The 17,315-nt window shown below is 41.2% G+C and overlaps 3 protein-coding genes across 3 annotated transcripts; 1 reads left to right on the top strand and 2 right to left on the bottom strand.

Moving 5' to 3' along the window:
- Window positions 1–4,013: 4,013 nt before the first annotated feature.
- On the bottom strand, window positions 4,014–10,606 carry LOC146574288 (sorting nexin-5). The gene is made up of 14 exons (XM_085275548.1): window positions 10,413–10,606; window positions 10,076–10,186; window positions 9,840–9,947; window positions 7,825–7,885; window positions 7,586–7,710; window positions 6,122–6,205; window positions 5,967–6,041; window positions 5,841–5,871; window positions 5,573–5,660; window positions 5,406–5,445; window positions 5,237–5,323; window positions 4,989–5,078; window positions 4,762–4,827; window positions 4,014–4,630 (listed from the first exon to the last, which is right to left on the bottom strand). Exons 1-14 carry the CDS (start codon window positions 10,416–10,418, stop codon window positions 4,493–4,495), a joined length of 1,110 nt encoding a protein of 369 aa, XP_085131674.1. The 5' UTR covers window positions 10,419–10,606; the 3' UTR covers window positions 4,014–4,492.
- Window positions 10,607–10,876: 270 nt separating this feature from the next.
- Window positions 10,877–12,864, bottom strand: LOC146574287 (dnaJ homolog subfamily B member 9-like). The gene is made up of 2 exons (XM_085273829.1): window positions 11,879–12,864; window positions 10,877–11,249 (listed from the first exon to the last, which is right to left on the bottom strand). Exons 1-2 carry the CDS (start codon window positions 12,108–12,110, stop codon window positions 10,954–10,956), a joined length of 528 nt encoding a protein of 175 aa, XP_085129955.1. The 5' UTR covers window positions 12,111–12,864; the 3' UTR covers window positions 10,877–10,953.
- zc3h10 (zinc finger CCCH-type containing 10) lies at window positions 12,424–16,466 on the top strand. The gene is made up of 3 exons (XM_085273828.1): window positions 12,424–12,732; window positions 13,109–14,397; window positions 15,450–16,466. The coding sequence occupies exons 2-3, from the start codon at window positions 13,252–13,254 to the stop codon at window positions 15,960–15,962; spliced, it is 1,659 nt and encodes a 552-aa protein (XP_085129954.1). The 5' UTR covers window positions 12,424–12,732; window positions 13,109–13,251; the 3' UTR covers window positions 15,963–16,466.
- Window positions 16,467–17,315: the final 849 nt, after the last annotated feature.

The raw sequence follows: 17,315 nt of genomic DNA, 5'->3' as shown, positions 1-17,315 counted from the left end.
CTCTAATGGGCACATTTTTATTGTGTGTTTAATAATGGTGTGCATCATTATACTGTACTTTTGCATTGCAAAACATGCGCACGTGTGTGTCTATGCGCTGTTATTTTTCTGAATAAATCATGATGTTGTAAATTCAGAAGATGGGCAGCCCCAATTCCCCTTTCCATGTTTCCTGCAAGTGTCCATGTTACGGTATATTCAGAGGACTCTGCTGCGTATTAAAATGGCAGGAATGTCATCACCTCAGCATGTCAGCCTGTCCATAGCTTCACCGCTAACATTATTTCTGCAAAACTAATTAGCAATATCATATCATCATCCACAATCCCTAGAATGCATGACAGGCAACCAGGAGGGGAGTGTGAATCTATTAATATTTATGGATCCATTTAGTAGTGAACAGGAAAAAAACAGACAAAATTAGCAAGTCTAATGCTTTGCACTGCGAAGGGGTGGAAATTGATATACTATGCACTATCCAAATCATTGGTGGAGCGCTGCCATCAGGGTTGATTATAGGGCTGAGGGGTTCTACATTTACCTTGTGCTGTACTCCGCATTCAGAATAGGATGTGCCTTATGAAGCTGTATAAACTACAGATGGCTGGGGCATCTGCATTATGGCATTTGTCTCTTTCTCTCCTTCTCCTCCTGTCTCATTCTCCATCCTACCAACTTTTAATGAGTCTGTGTACGGCGGTGATTAGATTTAATGAGGTGCCAACAACCTTGGATTGACTCAGCTGAGCTGCAACGCTCTCATTTATTTGTGATAGACCACAGCCAAGCCTTGGACCGTATGACAGAAGCCCCATGCAAGAAAAGACAGGATTAAAGCTTTCAAAGTGTGTTTGCTTCCCTTTGACTTCAAGCCCTGTGTAATTGGTAGGAATGCCAAGTCTTGTCTGGAAGATTTAAAGGGAGAGACTTTCACATTAGCATCTGTAATCAAATTTTGTTCTTTTATGTTACCAGGAATTAGACCATCTCAAAGATATCAAAGATGACTTTGAAGATGGGAAAGAGCTATCTGGGGAAATCCAGGGACAAGTCAAGAAGAAACAGAGTTTCTGATCTATTATAGCCAGCGCATGCAGATGGTGTATTCATTTTTTGATTTGTTGTACATTCATTTTATGGTTTTGCTTTGAATTTAATTGGCCGATTATCACATTTTTTTAACTCAATGCAAAGAACACACAAGCAACACTAAAACACCTCCAGTGGAAACACTGAATAAACTTAACAAAGAAGCTACACCCTACCTAACAGGCTGTCATGCTCATCAAATTGGTGTAGTGCAGTTTCAAGGGAATGGTGGAGTCATAATGCCTTGTCACGCCGACTATTCAGACAAGCTGCTTTCGTCTCTCTGCGCTCAACAAGGCTGGTATGTCTGGTGCTGCCTATCTACCAGTAATGAGCTACTTTTGCGAAGCAGCTCCAAGTCCATGTTTTGAGGGGGAGGTACACTCAGGCACACACACACACTCCATACACAGTGTTGCCATGATCCCTCTGTCCTTGATCTGGGTCATGCTCTCAGCAGCTGAGAACAGCTCTCATTAGTGTGTGTGTGTGTGTGTGTGTGTGTGTGTAGGTGAGAGAGAGAGAGAGAGAGAGAGAGAGAGAGAGAGAGAGCACTCATCGTGTGCTAGTTACCTGCGAACACCAGAATGAAAGCACCAAAAATGAGGCTCCCCTGATGTGAAATTCATCTGGTTTTACTGACAAGCAGTAGGGATGGAAGCATCACAGATAATGAATAATAACACAAAGTATAATGCTGCAATATGATGAATTCTCCAGAAAAAACATGCAGGCTTTTCTGTTTTGGATTGCTTACTGTAAGCACAGCCCAATGCATTTGTCCCATTACACACCATGTAGCTTTGTATCACATTCATAATGTTTTTCTTGGGTAGATAAAAGTAAAATCTAAAACTTAATAGAAATGCTCCATAAACTTCCCACATTTACCATTTACAGTGTTCCATTAAAACCAATAAACCACAGAAATGTGGAGCAAAACCTTAATGATGAAACTGCTGGATTTAATGATCAATAAACGTGCTGCGCCGAAAACTAATGTCTTTTTATCGTCCTCTCGACAGCATTAAAAAAGGGGTGTAAAATGTGGACTAGCATTGCAGTGACCTGCCGGTGACCTGCTGTAAACTTAGTCTAAATGTTGTTTTTCCAATAAACATGGGACTAAAATAATGACGTGCATTTTTTAAATGAAAGCTCATTTGAAAAACTTGTTTTTTCTTTGTTTCGGTGGTTTTAACCTGGACACATTTATGGGATTAAAATGCATGTTTGACATGTAAATACACTGCTCAAGAAAATTTAAGGCTAGCTTAAAGAATAGCTTTTTAGCATCAAGTCAGTCAGAGATATTGATCTGGTCAGTATTTGAGTGACTGCAATGACATTTCAGTAAAATAGACCGGCTTGCCTCATCTTTTCTTTCACTTCAGTTTTTTGTCTTTGGATTTAGCCCTCTGTTGATTAATCCTTTAAATTTCTATCAAGCAAAGTGGCATCAGTTTGTTCCTCACACAATACCCAGTGCACATCAGTATATATGCATTTTGAAAGCGTTTCCTTTAATTATTTTGAGCAGTGAATATCTCGTTGTAGCATTTTTTGAATGTTTAAGTAGACCTACAGTAGGTGATCTGATTTTTGCACCACCATCAGATGAAGGTTTTCCTGGGAGAAATCTCAAATATTTTAATAACTTGATCAACCGTTTCTCTCACATGTCACATGAAGCAGAGCCTCGGAGAAATATGTTGGATCCATGTGAACAGATTGCAAGGAATAATGTACACTCATAATTGTATGAGTTTATTGATCCCCTGCTTTTAGTCCTAGCAGCAGTAAGATGTCCAAGAACTAGATGGATGAGATTTTTTTTCCCAGCAGCCATTTAGACAAGAAATATCTGGTAAACCCAGGTGCTTCATAGCACATAAATTTAATGCTCTGTACCCACTGAACACCTGTGTTTACCTGCTATTTCATGGCAAAGTGGCTGCTGTGAAATAGGCCTGTCTGGAGATTAGTACTGACCTCCTCGGATGAACGCTGGACCTTTGTGCTATTTGAAGATCAATTCTTTGAAAATTATGTTTTAAATCTCCTTAACTGTAGAAAATGATAACAAGGTTACATGCAGAACCAAAAAGGGTTAACATTGCAATCTTATACATGAGCACATCGGCACTTAGGTCTCTTGAAAATGACATCGCACTTAATGAATTTCTCAAGAGACCACCGTCAAAAAGGTACAATGGTGGATGTTTTTAACACAATCTATGCAGGTTAGGAATATTTTTTCATTGGTAAGCATCTGCCTGAGGTTGAGGAAGGGCAGTAATTGTGAGGGTGGAAGATAGCGATATAAAATGATCTCAGGTTGTCAGACCGTGAGGGAAATGTATCACAAGGGGATGAGAGCATGCCCTCTAATGCCAAGTGCAGGCAGTCTTTCACTGCAAGCCACAACGATACCAAATCCTTCCCCTCGTTTTTTTTTTTTATCAGTTTGGGAGGAAACTCTTAGCATCGCATTACATCCTTTAATTCCTTTGTTAGCTAAATCGCTTTTCCATCCTCTCTTCTTAAGAGGACACTCATCTTTCTTCCTGACTTATTCCTTAGGATGCAAACCATTACTCCTAATTCTGCCAGCTAAGAGATCACAGGTCACAAGAGAGGCAATGAAGAACACAGCAGGACTGAGATATGAACCTACAGGCCTACATCAGCAGATATTGAGACTATATTAGAAAATTTTAGCTTATGTGTATCATGGCAAACCTTACAAGAGGTCTTAATGGTGTCAAAAAATGTTCAAAGAGATTTTCAAAGAGCCAGAATCATTTCAAAAAGGCCAACACAGGCTGTCCTTGCTGCCATGTCCTTGCAGAAGCAGTCAAACCAACTGATTAATGATCCAGGAGTAAGAAACACACACAGAGGCAAGCAGGTACTTTGGGAATCAATTCATCACACTTTATTTTGTGTGACCCCAGCTGATGTACTGGCTAGAGAGCAGCACAATACATTCTCAGCACAAACGCAGCAGTGCAATATAGAACACATAAACCTTCGCTCACGCACGGCAGTGTTATTGGATGATGAAACCCACTGATAAGATCTCAAAACAATCATTTCTACCTGGATTTTATTGGAGTGAGTACATCTTAATAGAGAATGGGGGAAAATAAGAAAGCGCGCGTGTGTGTGTGTGTGTGTGTGTGTGTGTGTGTGTGTGTGTGTGTGTGTGTGTGTGTGTGTGTGTGTGTGTGTGTGTGAAATTATCAGCAGAGCCATCCTTTCTCCGTTGCTTACATTTCCCTATTTACACTCAATAAAGCATCAAACTGCAGCACAACACAGTGAAGGACAGGTTTGGGTTGCTCCGTGCTATGATTAGATTTACTGAGGATGCTAATTTGAGAGGGTGCCAGAGAGGTCACTAGGCCATTCCCCTAAAGACTTCCAGATGCTGGTTGAACTGGTCAGCACTTTCTTTGGCTGTAAGAAGTTGCTTTTCACACCAACCAACCAGAGCCTGCTGCAGCATTTCCACGCGCGCTCCCTGAAAACGTACAATCTGAAAGAATCACGTCACATCAATATTAATAGATGCAGAAAATGCATGGCAACAACATGAATTCAGCAAACCAATCCACTGTGGAAAGACACGTGAAAGTGTGGAATGCAGTTATTTATTGTGGACTTTACCTCCTGCTTAGCCACTCCAGAAGTGTGCTCAAACTCAGTCTCTGCTGCTTTCTTCACTTCTTCCATCTGATGAATATGAAGCGCATGTTATTATCATTAAGTCTACATCAGAAAGCCCACAACAAATGCTGTTTCCTCTTACTAACAGATACGTTGCTGACACCTGCTGGTTACAAGAAAATGTGCAGATCTGACCATGCTTTTAAAGTATGGGTGCAGACACTCACAGCAGCCTTCTTTACAGGTTTCGCCTTCTCTACGTTCCTTTGGGCATTCTCTAACTCCACTAGTTTGCAGGTTCTCCTGAAGAGCATCTCCTTTATTGGACATAATAATTGTGTTACACGCTGAACAATTTAGTCACAATATTCACTCCAAACATGTTGCATCTAACCAGAAATCTAAGATTCAATATAGGAAGGAAGGCAGCATGTATACGATGAGCATGAAATGATTGCAGAACTAGAAAACACACCCTTTCCGCCTCCTGATAACGTGACTCGAGGTCCAGGCCCAGTCCAAGAGTGTTCACGTTGTTCTCAGCAACACTCGTCATATTTTTCTGCCCACACACAAACACACGATGCGGCAAAGCACAAGTGCACTGCTGTTTGTGATGCTATTAGAAAAGACAAACAGCTTACCTTTATAGATTCAAACACTTCTGATAATTTCACACAAACCCTGTAAGAAAAGACACATATATACATGTATGCAGCTTTATCACAACTTATATGAATCATTCAGATGCTTTTCCTTTGAATACACATGATAATGGTGTGAGTCCAGTACTAATGTTTTTTTTTCCAACCTAGAGAAAGCCTGTTTGTCAGGATCCTCGCCTGGTTCCACGCAGAGATGCAGAGCAGTTGAGAAGTGTCCACAGGCCACTGCTATTTCTGCAAGCAAACAGAGCACTCTAATACAACACATTGGATGAATTCAGCTGACACTGAGCCCCAAAAACATGTGTACATAACACCATAATTATCATCTGCTGAATCTGATCACACAAATCTTAAACAACATCGACGGATCAATTCTTTTTCTGTGCTTTCACACTTATATAATTTTCTTACTTTGCTCTGTTGCCACCACATCTAGGAATTTCTGCAAGAAGAAGGGAAATGTTTGGAAATCAAACTAAGAAAAGGAGACGACGACGACAAATAAACAGACCGAGAAGCAATAGGTGACCGTCTCACCTCAGCTGCAGTCTTGGTGCAGCCGGTTAGAACGAGGTTATGATCCCGTTCATTCTGAAAGAACTCATCCACATCCTGCAGACACGTTGATAACAGCATTAACCCCCCACTTTCTCTGGACACATTCTGCCTATATATGAGTCCCAGATGCGTACCTTATGGCCTTCTTTTCTCATCTCCTCCACAGCTTGACTCAGTCTGTTGAAAATGTTCTTCTTTACTTTCTGTCTGCCTGGAGGCTGAATGTAAGGACATAATAAAAGCTTAAATCATTTATCATTACACAGAATATCATAACATATCACAGCAAATGGCATTTTGTTATAAATGTCCATTGAAATATGCTGGTAAAATGTACAAGCTGAAAACTATTAAAGCTTAATAAAATAAACGTTTGGCCAGAATTCGACACACAGGAAACAAACGTATCATCGAGATGTAACACACGCAACACTGACTTTATATATTTCAAGATACTACGTTCCTTCTACATGTGTCTGTACAAGTCTTGTGCTGACCCTCATTTCCTGATATTTTGTGTCCAAGTAGCCAGACCTTCTTGTCATTTTTAAGGTTGTCCTAAGCAATAGTTCTCCAGGCTTTCTGAAAATCTTTGAAAGTTTTTCTTTGGGCACTGGTTGCTTTTTCACTCATTTTCAGTACAGTCCTTGTACCTGACCATATTAAGCCACTTATGAGTGGCCTATGAATAATTCAAGCATAAAAAGAGCACCTAATTCGAGGGTTGAACCAGTGTTGGGGCTACTTGTGACAAAAACACGTCATTTGTTTCCACTTCTTCAGCTGAATTAATGAAAAATATCCAAAGATAACAGTCTGACAGGCCTCAGTGGCAACAGTTCTTATAAAGTGAATGTCTATAGCCAATGTAAAACATGTAAAACAAGGTGGAACAAAAGGAGGGCAACATCCAAAGAAGAGCTTTAAATGTCTTTAAAGAAATCTGGACAACTGAACACTACTTGAAGAAATGATAAGAAAGCTTATCTAAGAGACTTCAGGCTGTGTTGAAGACTAAAGGTTCTCATATCAAATAGTGACTATCAATCTTTTTAGAATTGTACAAACTCTGCTTTGGCTTTATAGACTGTATTTCCATGTATGTTTGTGCATTTGTATGACAATTTTCTACCTTCTTTACACTACAAGCCACACTGACCACAGTTACAGTGCTTCTTATTGTATATGCAGTGCTATCAGCATCACACACATCTAACCACTGACCTGATTATTAGACACCCTGCTCTAACCCAAACAACCACCTTCTTGTAACAAGAACTGTATGCTGGCTATTTACAGGGTGATATCTGACTGATGTGAATTCATCAGTAGAGGTTACATACGCAAACTCTCACCCTTTTAAAAAACTTTTCTTTTGTGGATACAATCTCATTTGGAAGGCCATATATATTTATATATAAAGAGCCGAATGAATGAGTACTGTCACATGGATCTCTATCACGTTGGTGAAAGTTTAACCATTTATTGTCAGTCTCCCGCATCACAAGGTTTCACGTGACAACCTGTTGTAACATGAGATTCTAGCTCTAAAGTTGAAGCTTGGCAAAGCTGCCAAAAAGCTGTTTCTGTTCACTTACATCCGAGCTGGTCAGAAAGACCTCCACGGCTTTATTTTTGCTGAGTATGCTGTGTGCAGCAACCTGCTGCAGGAACGTTTCTAATGCTTTACAGTAGGGCTGACACTCTCCTAAAGCAAGGAAACCTGCAAGCAAACTATTGACATTTTAACCACACCACTTCACATCACATTTGACACTGTACATCAGAACTGGGAAGTGTTTGTCTTTGTGCACAGGCAGTCTTCAGATGTACTCACCAAGCTGTTTTATAGATCTGGGAGATGCATTCACCTGGGGCTTTGCAGGAAGAGGAGGGAACTTGAAAAAGAAGACAATATTATTTTATACAAAATTTTTTATCCCATTATTTGTCTCTTAAAACATGTCTTAAATACGAGCTTGTGAAAGTTTCGTGCATTTTAAAGTTACTCTGTGCTTAGATCCGTTGTGATATGCAAACTCTATGCACTATATCAGATATTACACAATGTGCTTGTGTAATACATTACAAGGAACATCAACACACACTGTCATAGTAGGAAATAACATAAAAAAAAATACACCCTGATGGTGTACTGTTGACTTTCTTTGAAAAAAGTAGTCCCTACATTGTTTACTTAATTCCCCACAGTACTGGGGCAGCTGGCAAAAATAGCAACGATAAAATCAGTTGATTACAAAAGAGGAGGACACAGGAAGGAAAAGCAGGAAGGACTTTAAACCACAAAAGCAGTACAATCATAGCAAGAAGAAAGTACGCTCTTTTAATTCTTTACATACCAGGACACAATAAAAGTCATCTGGTCCTTGGCAGGTTTAAATAATTTAACTTTAAACTCATCATTATCATTATTTAAACACAACCTCAAATACACAACAATACATGACATATTACACTGTGTCTTTATTCATTTAACCTTTGTGTGGTGTTCATGTTTTGGCTACTCAGCCCATGTTTGTGGGTCTGGGTGAATCCAGCGCATTTTGGGGGGTTTGAATCTATGCAGCCATAGAACTTTGTGTACAAATACTTAACAGATGTTCACTTTATCCCAGTTCCAAGAAATTCATCAGAATTGCATCAGCAATAGTGGTTGCTCATCAGTCTGGGAAGGGTTATGAGGCTACTACCAGAGAATTTGAAGTTCATCTTTTTTTCTGTGAGAAAGCTTATTGACAAGTTCAAGCCATCTGCCAATATTCCCAGGAGTGGGCATCCCACCCAGCCCACCAGGGCTGACTGCAATCTATGGAAAAATCTCAAGAGCTAGCCTTTTAAATGTTAATGGTCAGGAGTAAATTTAGAAAAAGACTCAACAAATATGGGTTGTTTGGAAAGTTTGCAAGGAGAAAGCCTCTTCTCGCACAGCTTAGCATTGTTGCATTAGTACAAATCACAAGACTTTGGGAACAATATCCTTCAGACAGACAAGGCCACAGTGGAGATGTTTGGCCATAATGTGCAGTGCCACATTTGGACAAATAAAATCAAACACAGCATATCAAGACAAACACCTCCTAACAACTGCTAAACATGGTGGTGGAGGAGAGATGCTTTTTGTACACCAAAGAATTCTAGAGTCAGATGTGAGGCCATCTGTCCAACAGCTAAAAATGCCCCAAACTGGGTCCTACAACAGGACAATGATCCTGAGCACAGAAGCAAATCTGTGACAGAAGGGCTAAAAAGGAAAAGAAAGAAAAGATGTTACAACGACCCAAAGTCCAGACATCAGCCTGACCTAAATGCTGTGGTGGGACCTTAAAAGAGCTGTGCATAAATGAATGCCTAAAAATCTTGATGAAATTACATTATAAAGAAGAATGGGTCTACATTTCTCCACAATAATGTAAAAGACTGACAAAGTCTTACAGAAAAACATTATTCCAAATTATTCCTGCCAAAAGGTGGTTCTACAAGCTATATAATCAACGGTTGTACTTAGTTTTTCTCACACTGCTTCTGCTTGGCAGAGTTTTTGTTACATAAATGATGTCATTCTGTAATATGTCATGTGCTATTGTTCATGTGAGGTTGTACCTACCTGATTGAAGAACTTCTAAGGACTGGATAATTTATTATATCCTGACATTCAAATACAAGAACTTAAAGAGGGTTTACTTTTTTTTTTTTTAACCACGACTGTTTCTTGGATAGAAACACCACACAAATTCAACATTTGTGGCACTAAAGCCACCAGTACTCCAGCCCTGACCCTGTTACTGTCAAATAAGCACATACAAGCTACATTAAAGAATAACAAGTACTGACTATGACTCCCTGTATTCCTGGCACATCCCCCTGAGAGAACAAGTGCTGCTGCAGCCATTCAAAATCCTCATAGGTCCGGTCCACATGGTATTCCCCTGTACCAGAGAGCTGGAACAGAAAGGAAAGACAACCAACTGCTTTTGGAAAATCATAATTCAAATAAATAAGCTGACAGATTCTATGGTTCTTGTGTCATTTGCCTGGATCTAACCAGATGACAGTCTAATGAATCTCACCTTTTGAGATACGATGATAAAGGTGAGAGTGTCCCCGTCTTTCAACACCTCTGTAACTTTGATGCTGTCGTCATGGACACTCAGAACAGATGCAGTTTCTTTCACTTCTTCCTGCAATTAAAAAAACAAAGCGGTCAAAAGCAGTACAGCACAGCAGAAGCAGTCTAATGGTATCTGTACAGGCTGAGATTAAAGTCGCTTTCATGCTCAAACTAAATTTAAAGGGAGAAAAAAAATGTAATTCAGCACACACTGTACTCATGTCTGCGAGGAGTAAACGCCTGTCACATGACACTCAGAGGCTTACAAATCCTGCAAAATCTACAGGCATACTCACCATCATTGTCAGCTTTGCAAACTAGCAGTCTGTCTTTTATCTGCCTTTGTGGTTTGTCCTTTTAGCGTGATAAAAGTACATAAAACTGGAAAGAGCTCTTGCCTGTTGCCTTTTAGTCTGCTCGAGCTCCAAGTGTTGAGAATGCACAGGATATCCTTTGGGTCAAAGTGCACAATGGTCCCATGAGAAATGGAGTAAAACTGTGCCAAATCTAAAGTGCTGGCGCAAGGAAAAAGATGAGTAAATGGCGTGTGAGTAACTCTGGACCTTCGACACACCCACACAGGAAAAGTGGCATAACGGCTCAGTCGGTTATCTAGCAGCCAGCCTTACAACCCCACAGCTGCTGAATTTATAAGTGAGACCATAAAAGGGGGAAGAATGTAAACAGGTTCAAAGGGTCTGTTTAGGTGATTTTTTTTACATAATGAATACAAGAAACAGATACTGAGAGAGCATTTTAGACAGAATACTTTATTATTGATAAAAGAAAACATGCTAAAAGGTAACAGTCATTCCAAGCACAGGGAGAAAAAAACTTTTAGAAGTAGTACTCTTCTTCATATTCATCTGGATCTCCAAAATAAAAGCTAAATCTTTCCCCTTCAAAACTGTAGTGATCATAACGACCATCCTCCTCATCCTCTTCCTGGTGAAAGCGCCACTGTCCACCAAAGAGACTGTCATCAAAGTCGTGGAAGAAGTCTGGGAAGCTGAAGTGGAAGCTTGTCTGATACTCATCCTCAGGCTTGAGTAGGTCCTCATTTTTCAGGAAAGCTCCGTGGCCCACATGGTCATACGCCCTCCTTTGCTCCTTGTTTGAGAGGACTCTGTAGGCTAAGGAAACACAGTTAGAGGGGAAAAGGTCAACTTTGGTGATGGAGGGGTGTGGTTACAAACAAGCAACCACAACGCCTCGGCACCTTGCAGTCACTGACTCAATTATGAACTAGTCTGTGTACCAAAGTCCTCTAGAGTCAAATAGTAAAGCTAAAGCTGCCCAGACACCAACCTGTGTGAAATGTTAGAGAGTAGTGAGCTACATTTAACTAAACTAGCAGCTTAACTTCATTTTGCAAGAGCCAGCTGGCCTCCAGTTATTTACATCTTTTTTTTTTTTGATGGGAATAGCAAGTACATTTTTGCACTTTTGCCAGGAAGAACAGCGGTTTTTTTAATCAGGGGGATTTTTTTTTCTGAAATCACACATTCCTTTAGTTTTTAACATAATTTTTAATTTAATTTTAACTATTTTCAAACCTTTTTTCTGAGTAGTTTCAGTTAACTAAACTCCATTTTGTGGCTTTGTTGTTCCTCAGCTTCTTCCAGAGTGAAGTAATTTTCAGTTTACTACAAAATATTATACTAATGATAATGATGATAATAGTAATAAAACTCCTCACTTATTTACACTGTAAAATGTAAACGTTTCCGTGTGTCGGATGAAGCATCCTTTCATCCTTTACCTTCAGCAATCTCCCTGAAGGTCTTCTCAGCATCTGCGCTCTTGTTCTTATCAGGGTGGTACTTCACGGCCAGTTTTCGGAAAGACTTTTTTATCTCGCTGTCCGTTGCTGTTGGCTCAACATGAAGAGTGTCGTAGTAATTTCTGTTTATCACTTCGGACAGGGCTTCAGATAGACAGAGCAGCAGAAGCATGCAGAGTCGCAGCCAGTAGGAAGCACCTTGCGCTGCCATGTTGAGGAGCGCCCCAGCACAGAGAGCGTGAGGAGGAACTCAAAACAAACGTCGTCATGTGCACAACAGTTTATCTGGAAGTGTGGCAGACCTTGTGGTTTAGCGTCTCATTTTCATATCCACACAACGCCGTAAAGTCTCCAGTCAGCACTGCTTGTAGTAAAAGTACACCAAAAGTATCAGTTGTTGGTGTATTTACGACAATTTCTATGGAGCTTACGACAAAAACTGTGATACACGGGCACGAAAGAAAAAGTGACCTCGTTCACAGACTGTGCAAGACTCCGTGAATCCAACTTTACGTCGTGCACGAAATTATTTCGTGGTTTTAAAAATGAACAAATTGTGAACACGCTAAGGTGGTGTTCCGCATTTCCACCAATAGAGGGCAGAAAATCCCAATCAGCGAAAAAATAAGGAAGACGCCGGCGCTCTTCTTCGTTGGTATTGAAAGCTGCATTAAGAAATGTGGTAAACAGCACCAGGGCCTCGAGGAACCGCTAAAATAAAGCAAGTTTTTTGCTTTTGTTAGCAGCGGTGTCTGTTGACTCAGTTAGAGGAAGTTGTTTCTTCGTGGAAGCTTCTCAGCTGTACTTTGGAACCTTCTCTATCCTTCGATTTGGTAAGACTGCAGTAGTACCCAGTTAGCTAGATGTTCGCTAGCCATTAGCTACCCAGGGTAGACGACGGTTTCGTAGTAACATTTAGGCTAACTTATTCTGGAATATAATATAATACGACAGAGTATGCATTATTTACTGGTTGAAATCCGTTGCATTCAATTTAGTTGATGTTTTGTAGTGTTTTACCAAAGAACCATGTAAACAGAAGCAGGGCTATTTATTGTTTACGATGTGTTGTCACGTGCTAAATTTCTGTCCTTACCTTGTCTAAGGTAATCATATACATGTCCTGTTGTCTTACATGCCGATATTCAAATCTCCCGTTTTAGTTCTATCGCCAGTATCTCATGCTGGGTTCGTGTTTTTGTCTTGCAGGTAATTAAACAGCAGATTGCAATACTTCGAGTGTGAAGAAACAATTAATGACTACTTCTGTGTATGTGAATGTTTGCCAGCTCACATTTGCCAGTCCCAAACACACATGAGTGCTCCTTTCTCCTTGAGCTGGGCCGAGCGCCATGCCTGACCGGGACAGTTCCTACCTGTCAGGTGGTGGTGGGAGTGGTGGTAGTCTGGGTGAAGAAGGGGGACCCGGGTCTGGTTTGGCAGGGAGTGCAGCAGAGGGCAGAGGAGGTTCGGGAAGTAGTGTCGGAGGAAGCGTCTCTGGCTCTGGGGGTATGGGTGGAGGAGGAGCGCTCGGAAATGGCAACAGCTATGGGAACGGTGGAGGCCAAGGTGCGGGACTGGCCTTGGATGGCGTCTGCCGGGACTTCATACGCAATGTTTGCAAGAGAGGAAAGCGCTGTCGCTTCAGACACCCAGACTTTAACGAGGTACCAGACTTGGGAGTGCAGAAGAACGAATTCATCTTTTGTCACGATCATCAAAATAAGGAGTGCATGCGCTCCAACTGTCGCTTTGTCCACGGATCCAAAGAGGATGAGGACTATTACAAGAAGACGGGAGAGTTACCTCTCAGACTAAGAGGGAAAGTTGCTGCACGGCTAGGCCTCTCCCCCATGGATCTCCCCCATAGCCGTGGTGAGGTTCCCATCTGTAGAGACTTCCTGAAAGGAGAGTGCCAGAGGGGCAATAAATGTAAATTTCGCCATGTCAAAAAAGACTGTGAATATGAACCAACCAGGGTTGGAGTGGGTGGTGTTATGGGGCCAGGTGTCAGTGGCATTGTGAATGCTGTAGGAGGCATGGGTGGAGGAGGAGGTGCTTGCGGAGGAATGCAGGGACTTGTGGGAGGTGGCGCAGGGGGTGGAGGTAATATGATGGGGACCGGCTGCCCTGGCTTGGGTGGTTGCAGAGATCCAGGTATCTCAGGTCTTGGAGGAGTAGGAGGAAGTGGAATGAGTGGGTGTCTGTCCATAAGTTCATCTGGACAGCGACGTTATGACAGGAGCACATGCTCAATGTTTGATCCTCTGGTTGAAAGTGGTCTGTTTGATGCTGGTTGCCTGGAGACCTCTATGGACCACACCACTTTACAGTTAAAGAGGCGACGGTTGGAGGGGCTGCGTCTGACAGATGGGAGTGGAGGTGGGCTCTACGAGTTGGGAGTTCAAGCCACCTTGCCGCCTCGTCCTCTGGAGTACAGATTTCTAGAGGAAGAAAATTCCCTGCTAAGGAAGAGAGTGGAAGAATTGAAAAAGCAGGTAGGTATAAGAATCATAATATGACTTCCTGGGAATGGAGTCATGCCACTGATGCAGAATGTAAATGGCTTCAGTCATTTTTTTTTTTTTTTTTTTACTGAGATACATGCAAAACAAGCATTGCCAAATTCCAACTAAACGGAAACTTTATCGAGGTGTTTTATGACACATCCTGGAAAGATTTTTCAACATGACAGGTTCAAAGAAAACGCCGATCCAAACAGCATCTCAGCGGTATATCCAAAAATCCACCAGAATGTTCGTCCCATGTTTGTTAGAAGTGTGATTAGGTGTCTGCTGACAGACTTGTATATTAAAATCCCAGCGATCAACAGTTTACATTAACATTACAATAAATTTTTAAATATAAGGTGAAAGGAGTTGGTGACAAAGGGGGACTTTATTTCATGTAGTTACAATTAAGCAAACTTTGCTGATCTAAACAAAGAGTCATCCAGGAACCTATTTATGTGTTGCTTCTTTGGAGGATGCTAATGACACATTTTTGTGTTGCTGGGCTTTTTTTCAACATTTAGATCCCATCATATCAGATGGGATCGAAATGTTGGAAAAGAACCCAGCAACACACTGTTAAAATGGTCAATGTTATTAGTAAGAACTGAGATCATCTGATGTCCAAAAGCACAGAGTTTAGACTGCTGTAAATGCTCTGCCTATTGAGTAGAATGGTGGACTTGAAGGGGAATGAGCTGAAATTGTTACTGAAGAGTTAATATGAAGTGAAGCTGTGCAGGAGTAAATGGGGAAGAATTTGTTTCCCCTTTAGTCACCTGACAAAAAGGCTCACTGGATGTTTTGGGGGTAAAAGGAAAAGACACTCTGTAACATCATGAGACACGCAAACACTCAGATTCTGCCGTTTTTAGCCTTCTGTCTCTGTAAAACTATGTGATAAGTTAACACGAAGTGTAAGACTACTTGTAAATGATTTCCTTTATATCTTTGCGTATTTCAAATATTTAATGTCTCTGTGTTTCCTGTCATGAACTTTCTGCCTGTTTATACTAAACTCTTTCTTATGTGTTTTTCAGGTTTCCAATCTCATTGCCACAAATGAGGTTCTCCTGGAGCAGAACGCCCAGTTCCGAAGCCAAGCCAAAGTGATGACACTGTCTTCAACTCCCGCACCCACTGAGCAGAATCTGGCGCCCCCCGTAGGTTCAGTGAGTTCCTACAACCATAGCATCGCCCAGACTCACACCACCTTGAGCAGTGCTCCATTACAGGCTCGGCCAGTCACCCAGCAAGACCTTGTAGCTCCCGCTGGTGCCCCTGCAGCCCCCCAAACCAATGCAGCCCCACCCACAGCTCCTCCACCACACCTCAATCCTGAGATAACCCCCCTCTCAGCCGCCCTCGCACAGACCATTGCCCAGGGAATGGCACCCCCTGTTTCTATGGCGCCAGTGGCAGTATCTGTGGCACCTGTGGCAGTGTCCATGACTCAGCCGATTCCCGGGATCACTATGAGTCACGCCACCACCCCAATGGTGTCGTACCCAATTGCAAGTCAAAGCATGAGGATCACAACCCTGCCACACTGAATGATTGCAGGGGCTGCAATACCAATGAGTCGAACTGGAAATGTACTTGAACTTTAATGGGTTTTGAATTTTTACACAGATGGATTTTTTTTCTGTGTATGAGACTCAGAAGACGTTTGAACAAAGAGAGATGTGTGATAGAGACACTTCGTTTTCTCCACCAGGGGTCAGGATAAATGCTTATCCTTCCCTAAATCAGAACTTTGTTCTATGGCAACGTTACAAATGTTGAGGGTTTTGGGGTTTTTTTGCTTTGTTTTCGCAGATTGACTGACACAATCCCTGGCAAAGGTCTTTGTACCAAAGGGATCTTTTCATACACACATACACTAAAAATGACAAGACTTAAAACTCATGCCGTCATCTGTGGTGTGTGAAATGTGAATCGTTTTGGCAAAGCTGCAGCGTTGTCCATCTAAAGACATTGGAAACAGTTTGATTGTTCTGGTGTAAATTAATTTTGGTACTTTGCACATTTGAAACAAAACCAACAAAAAAAAAGAATTACAACCACTCAACAGTGAATCCTGTGTTTTCTGTCTTTTTACAGTTGCTTTTTTATGTTTACATATGTCATAAATGGATATATTTTCATGTTGAAGTGATATGAGTGCTCATGTTTATATCCTGTTGGTCTAGTTGTTTGGGAGGAGTCATGCTGTGTAAACTAGAGCTTAATCTCTGTTTAGTAACTTCATGTGCGTGTGGCTCTTTAAACAGCTAAAGTATCTGGCGTTGACTTCACACTCTGGGGCCTGGTGGGAGCGCTTCAAGTTGTATTTAGTTACTGTCAGTTTAGTATTTATGTAATCACGGCAAAGCAAATATTTCTGAAAACAATTACTTCAAAACCAGATATTGCACCTTCATACTAAACATGGTGCAACCAAAACATATTCTTTAATCAGAGCATTATTTTGGGGAAAGTGGTTCAAATGCAAGCCCGTACTAGCTTTTAAAATACACCCACTTTATTAGGTATGCTTGTTTAATTGTTCATTCATGCAAATGTCTAGTTCAAAGTGGGCATTGAAATTGGCAGAATAAAAAGTTGTAAAGTGGTTGTAAAATAGTCAGATGTCGGAGCAGAATGGCCAGACTGCTTCAAGCTTTAAGGAAGGTAACAGGAAATCAGAAAACCACTTTTAACAACAAAGGTATGCAGAAGAACACCTCTGAAAATAAAATAGTGAACAGCAGCAGATGATATCACTCCAGCCAGCAAAGGTCAGGAAACGGTTTGAAATTTGCATGGGCTCATCAAAATTGTACAACTGAAGTTTGGAAAGTATTTCCTGGTCTCATGAGTCTCGATTTCTGCTGGTTTGTAGGATTGGAACCTGACAAACAACC

This window comes from Mchenga conophoros, linkage group LG5 (genome assembly GCF_057382185.1).
Source record: "Mchenga conophoros isolate Kocher_MC1m ecotype Shallow Benthic linkage group LG5, M_conophoros_male_GT1.1, whole genome shotgun sequence".
Taxonomy (NCBI): Eukaryota; Metazoa; Chordata; class Actinopteri; order Cichliformes; family Cichlidae; genus Mchenga; species Mchenga conophoros.
The sequence above is the reverse complement of the archived record's forward strand: the minus strand, read 5'-3'. Positions and strand labels throughout refer to the sequence as shown.

Bases quoted from the DNA above. Each gene is read 5' to 3' on its own strand.
- LOC146574288 (XM_085275548.1), bottom strand. The intron at 6,206-7,585 runs GTAAGTGAACAG...CCTTACATTCAG, and splicing joins TCTTTCTGACCAGCTCGGAT to CCTCCAGGCAGACAGAAAGT. The intron at 5,661-5,840 runs GTAAGAAAATTA...GTTTGCTTGCAG, and splicing joins TGTGGTGGCAACAGAGCAAA to AAATAGCAGTGGCCTGTGGA.
- zc3h10 (XM_085273828.1), top strand. From the start codon at position 13,252: ATGCCTGACCGGGACAGTTCCTACCTGTCAGGTGGTGGTGGGAGTGGT. The intron at 14,398-15,449 runs GTAGGTATAAGA...TGTGTTTTTCAG, and splicing joins TGGAAGAATTGAAAAAGCAG to GTTTCCAATCTCATTGCCAC.
- LOC146574287 (XM_085273829.1), bottom strand. From the start codon at position 12,110: ATGGCAGCGCAAGGTGCTTCCTACTGGCTGCGACTCTGCATGCTTCTG. The intron at 11,250-11,878 runs GTAAAGGATGAA...GTGTTTCCTTAG, and splicing joins CTTCAGGGAGATTGCTGAAG to CCTACAGAGTCCTCTCAAAC.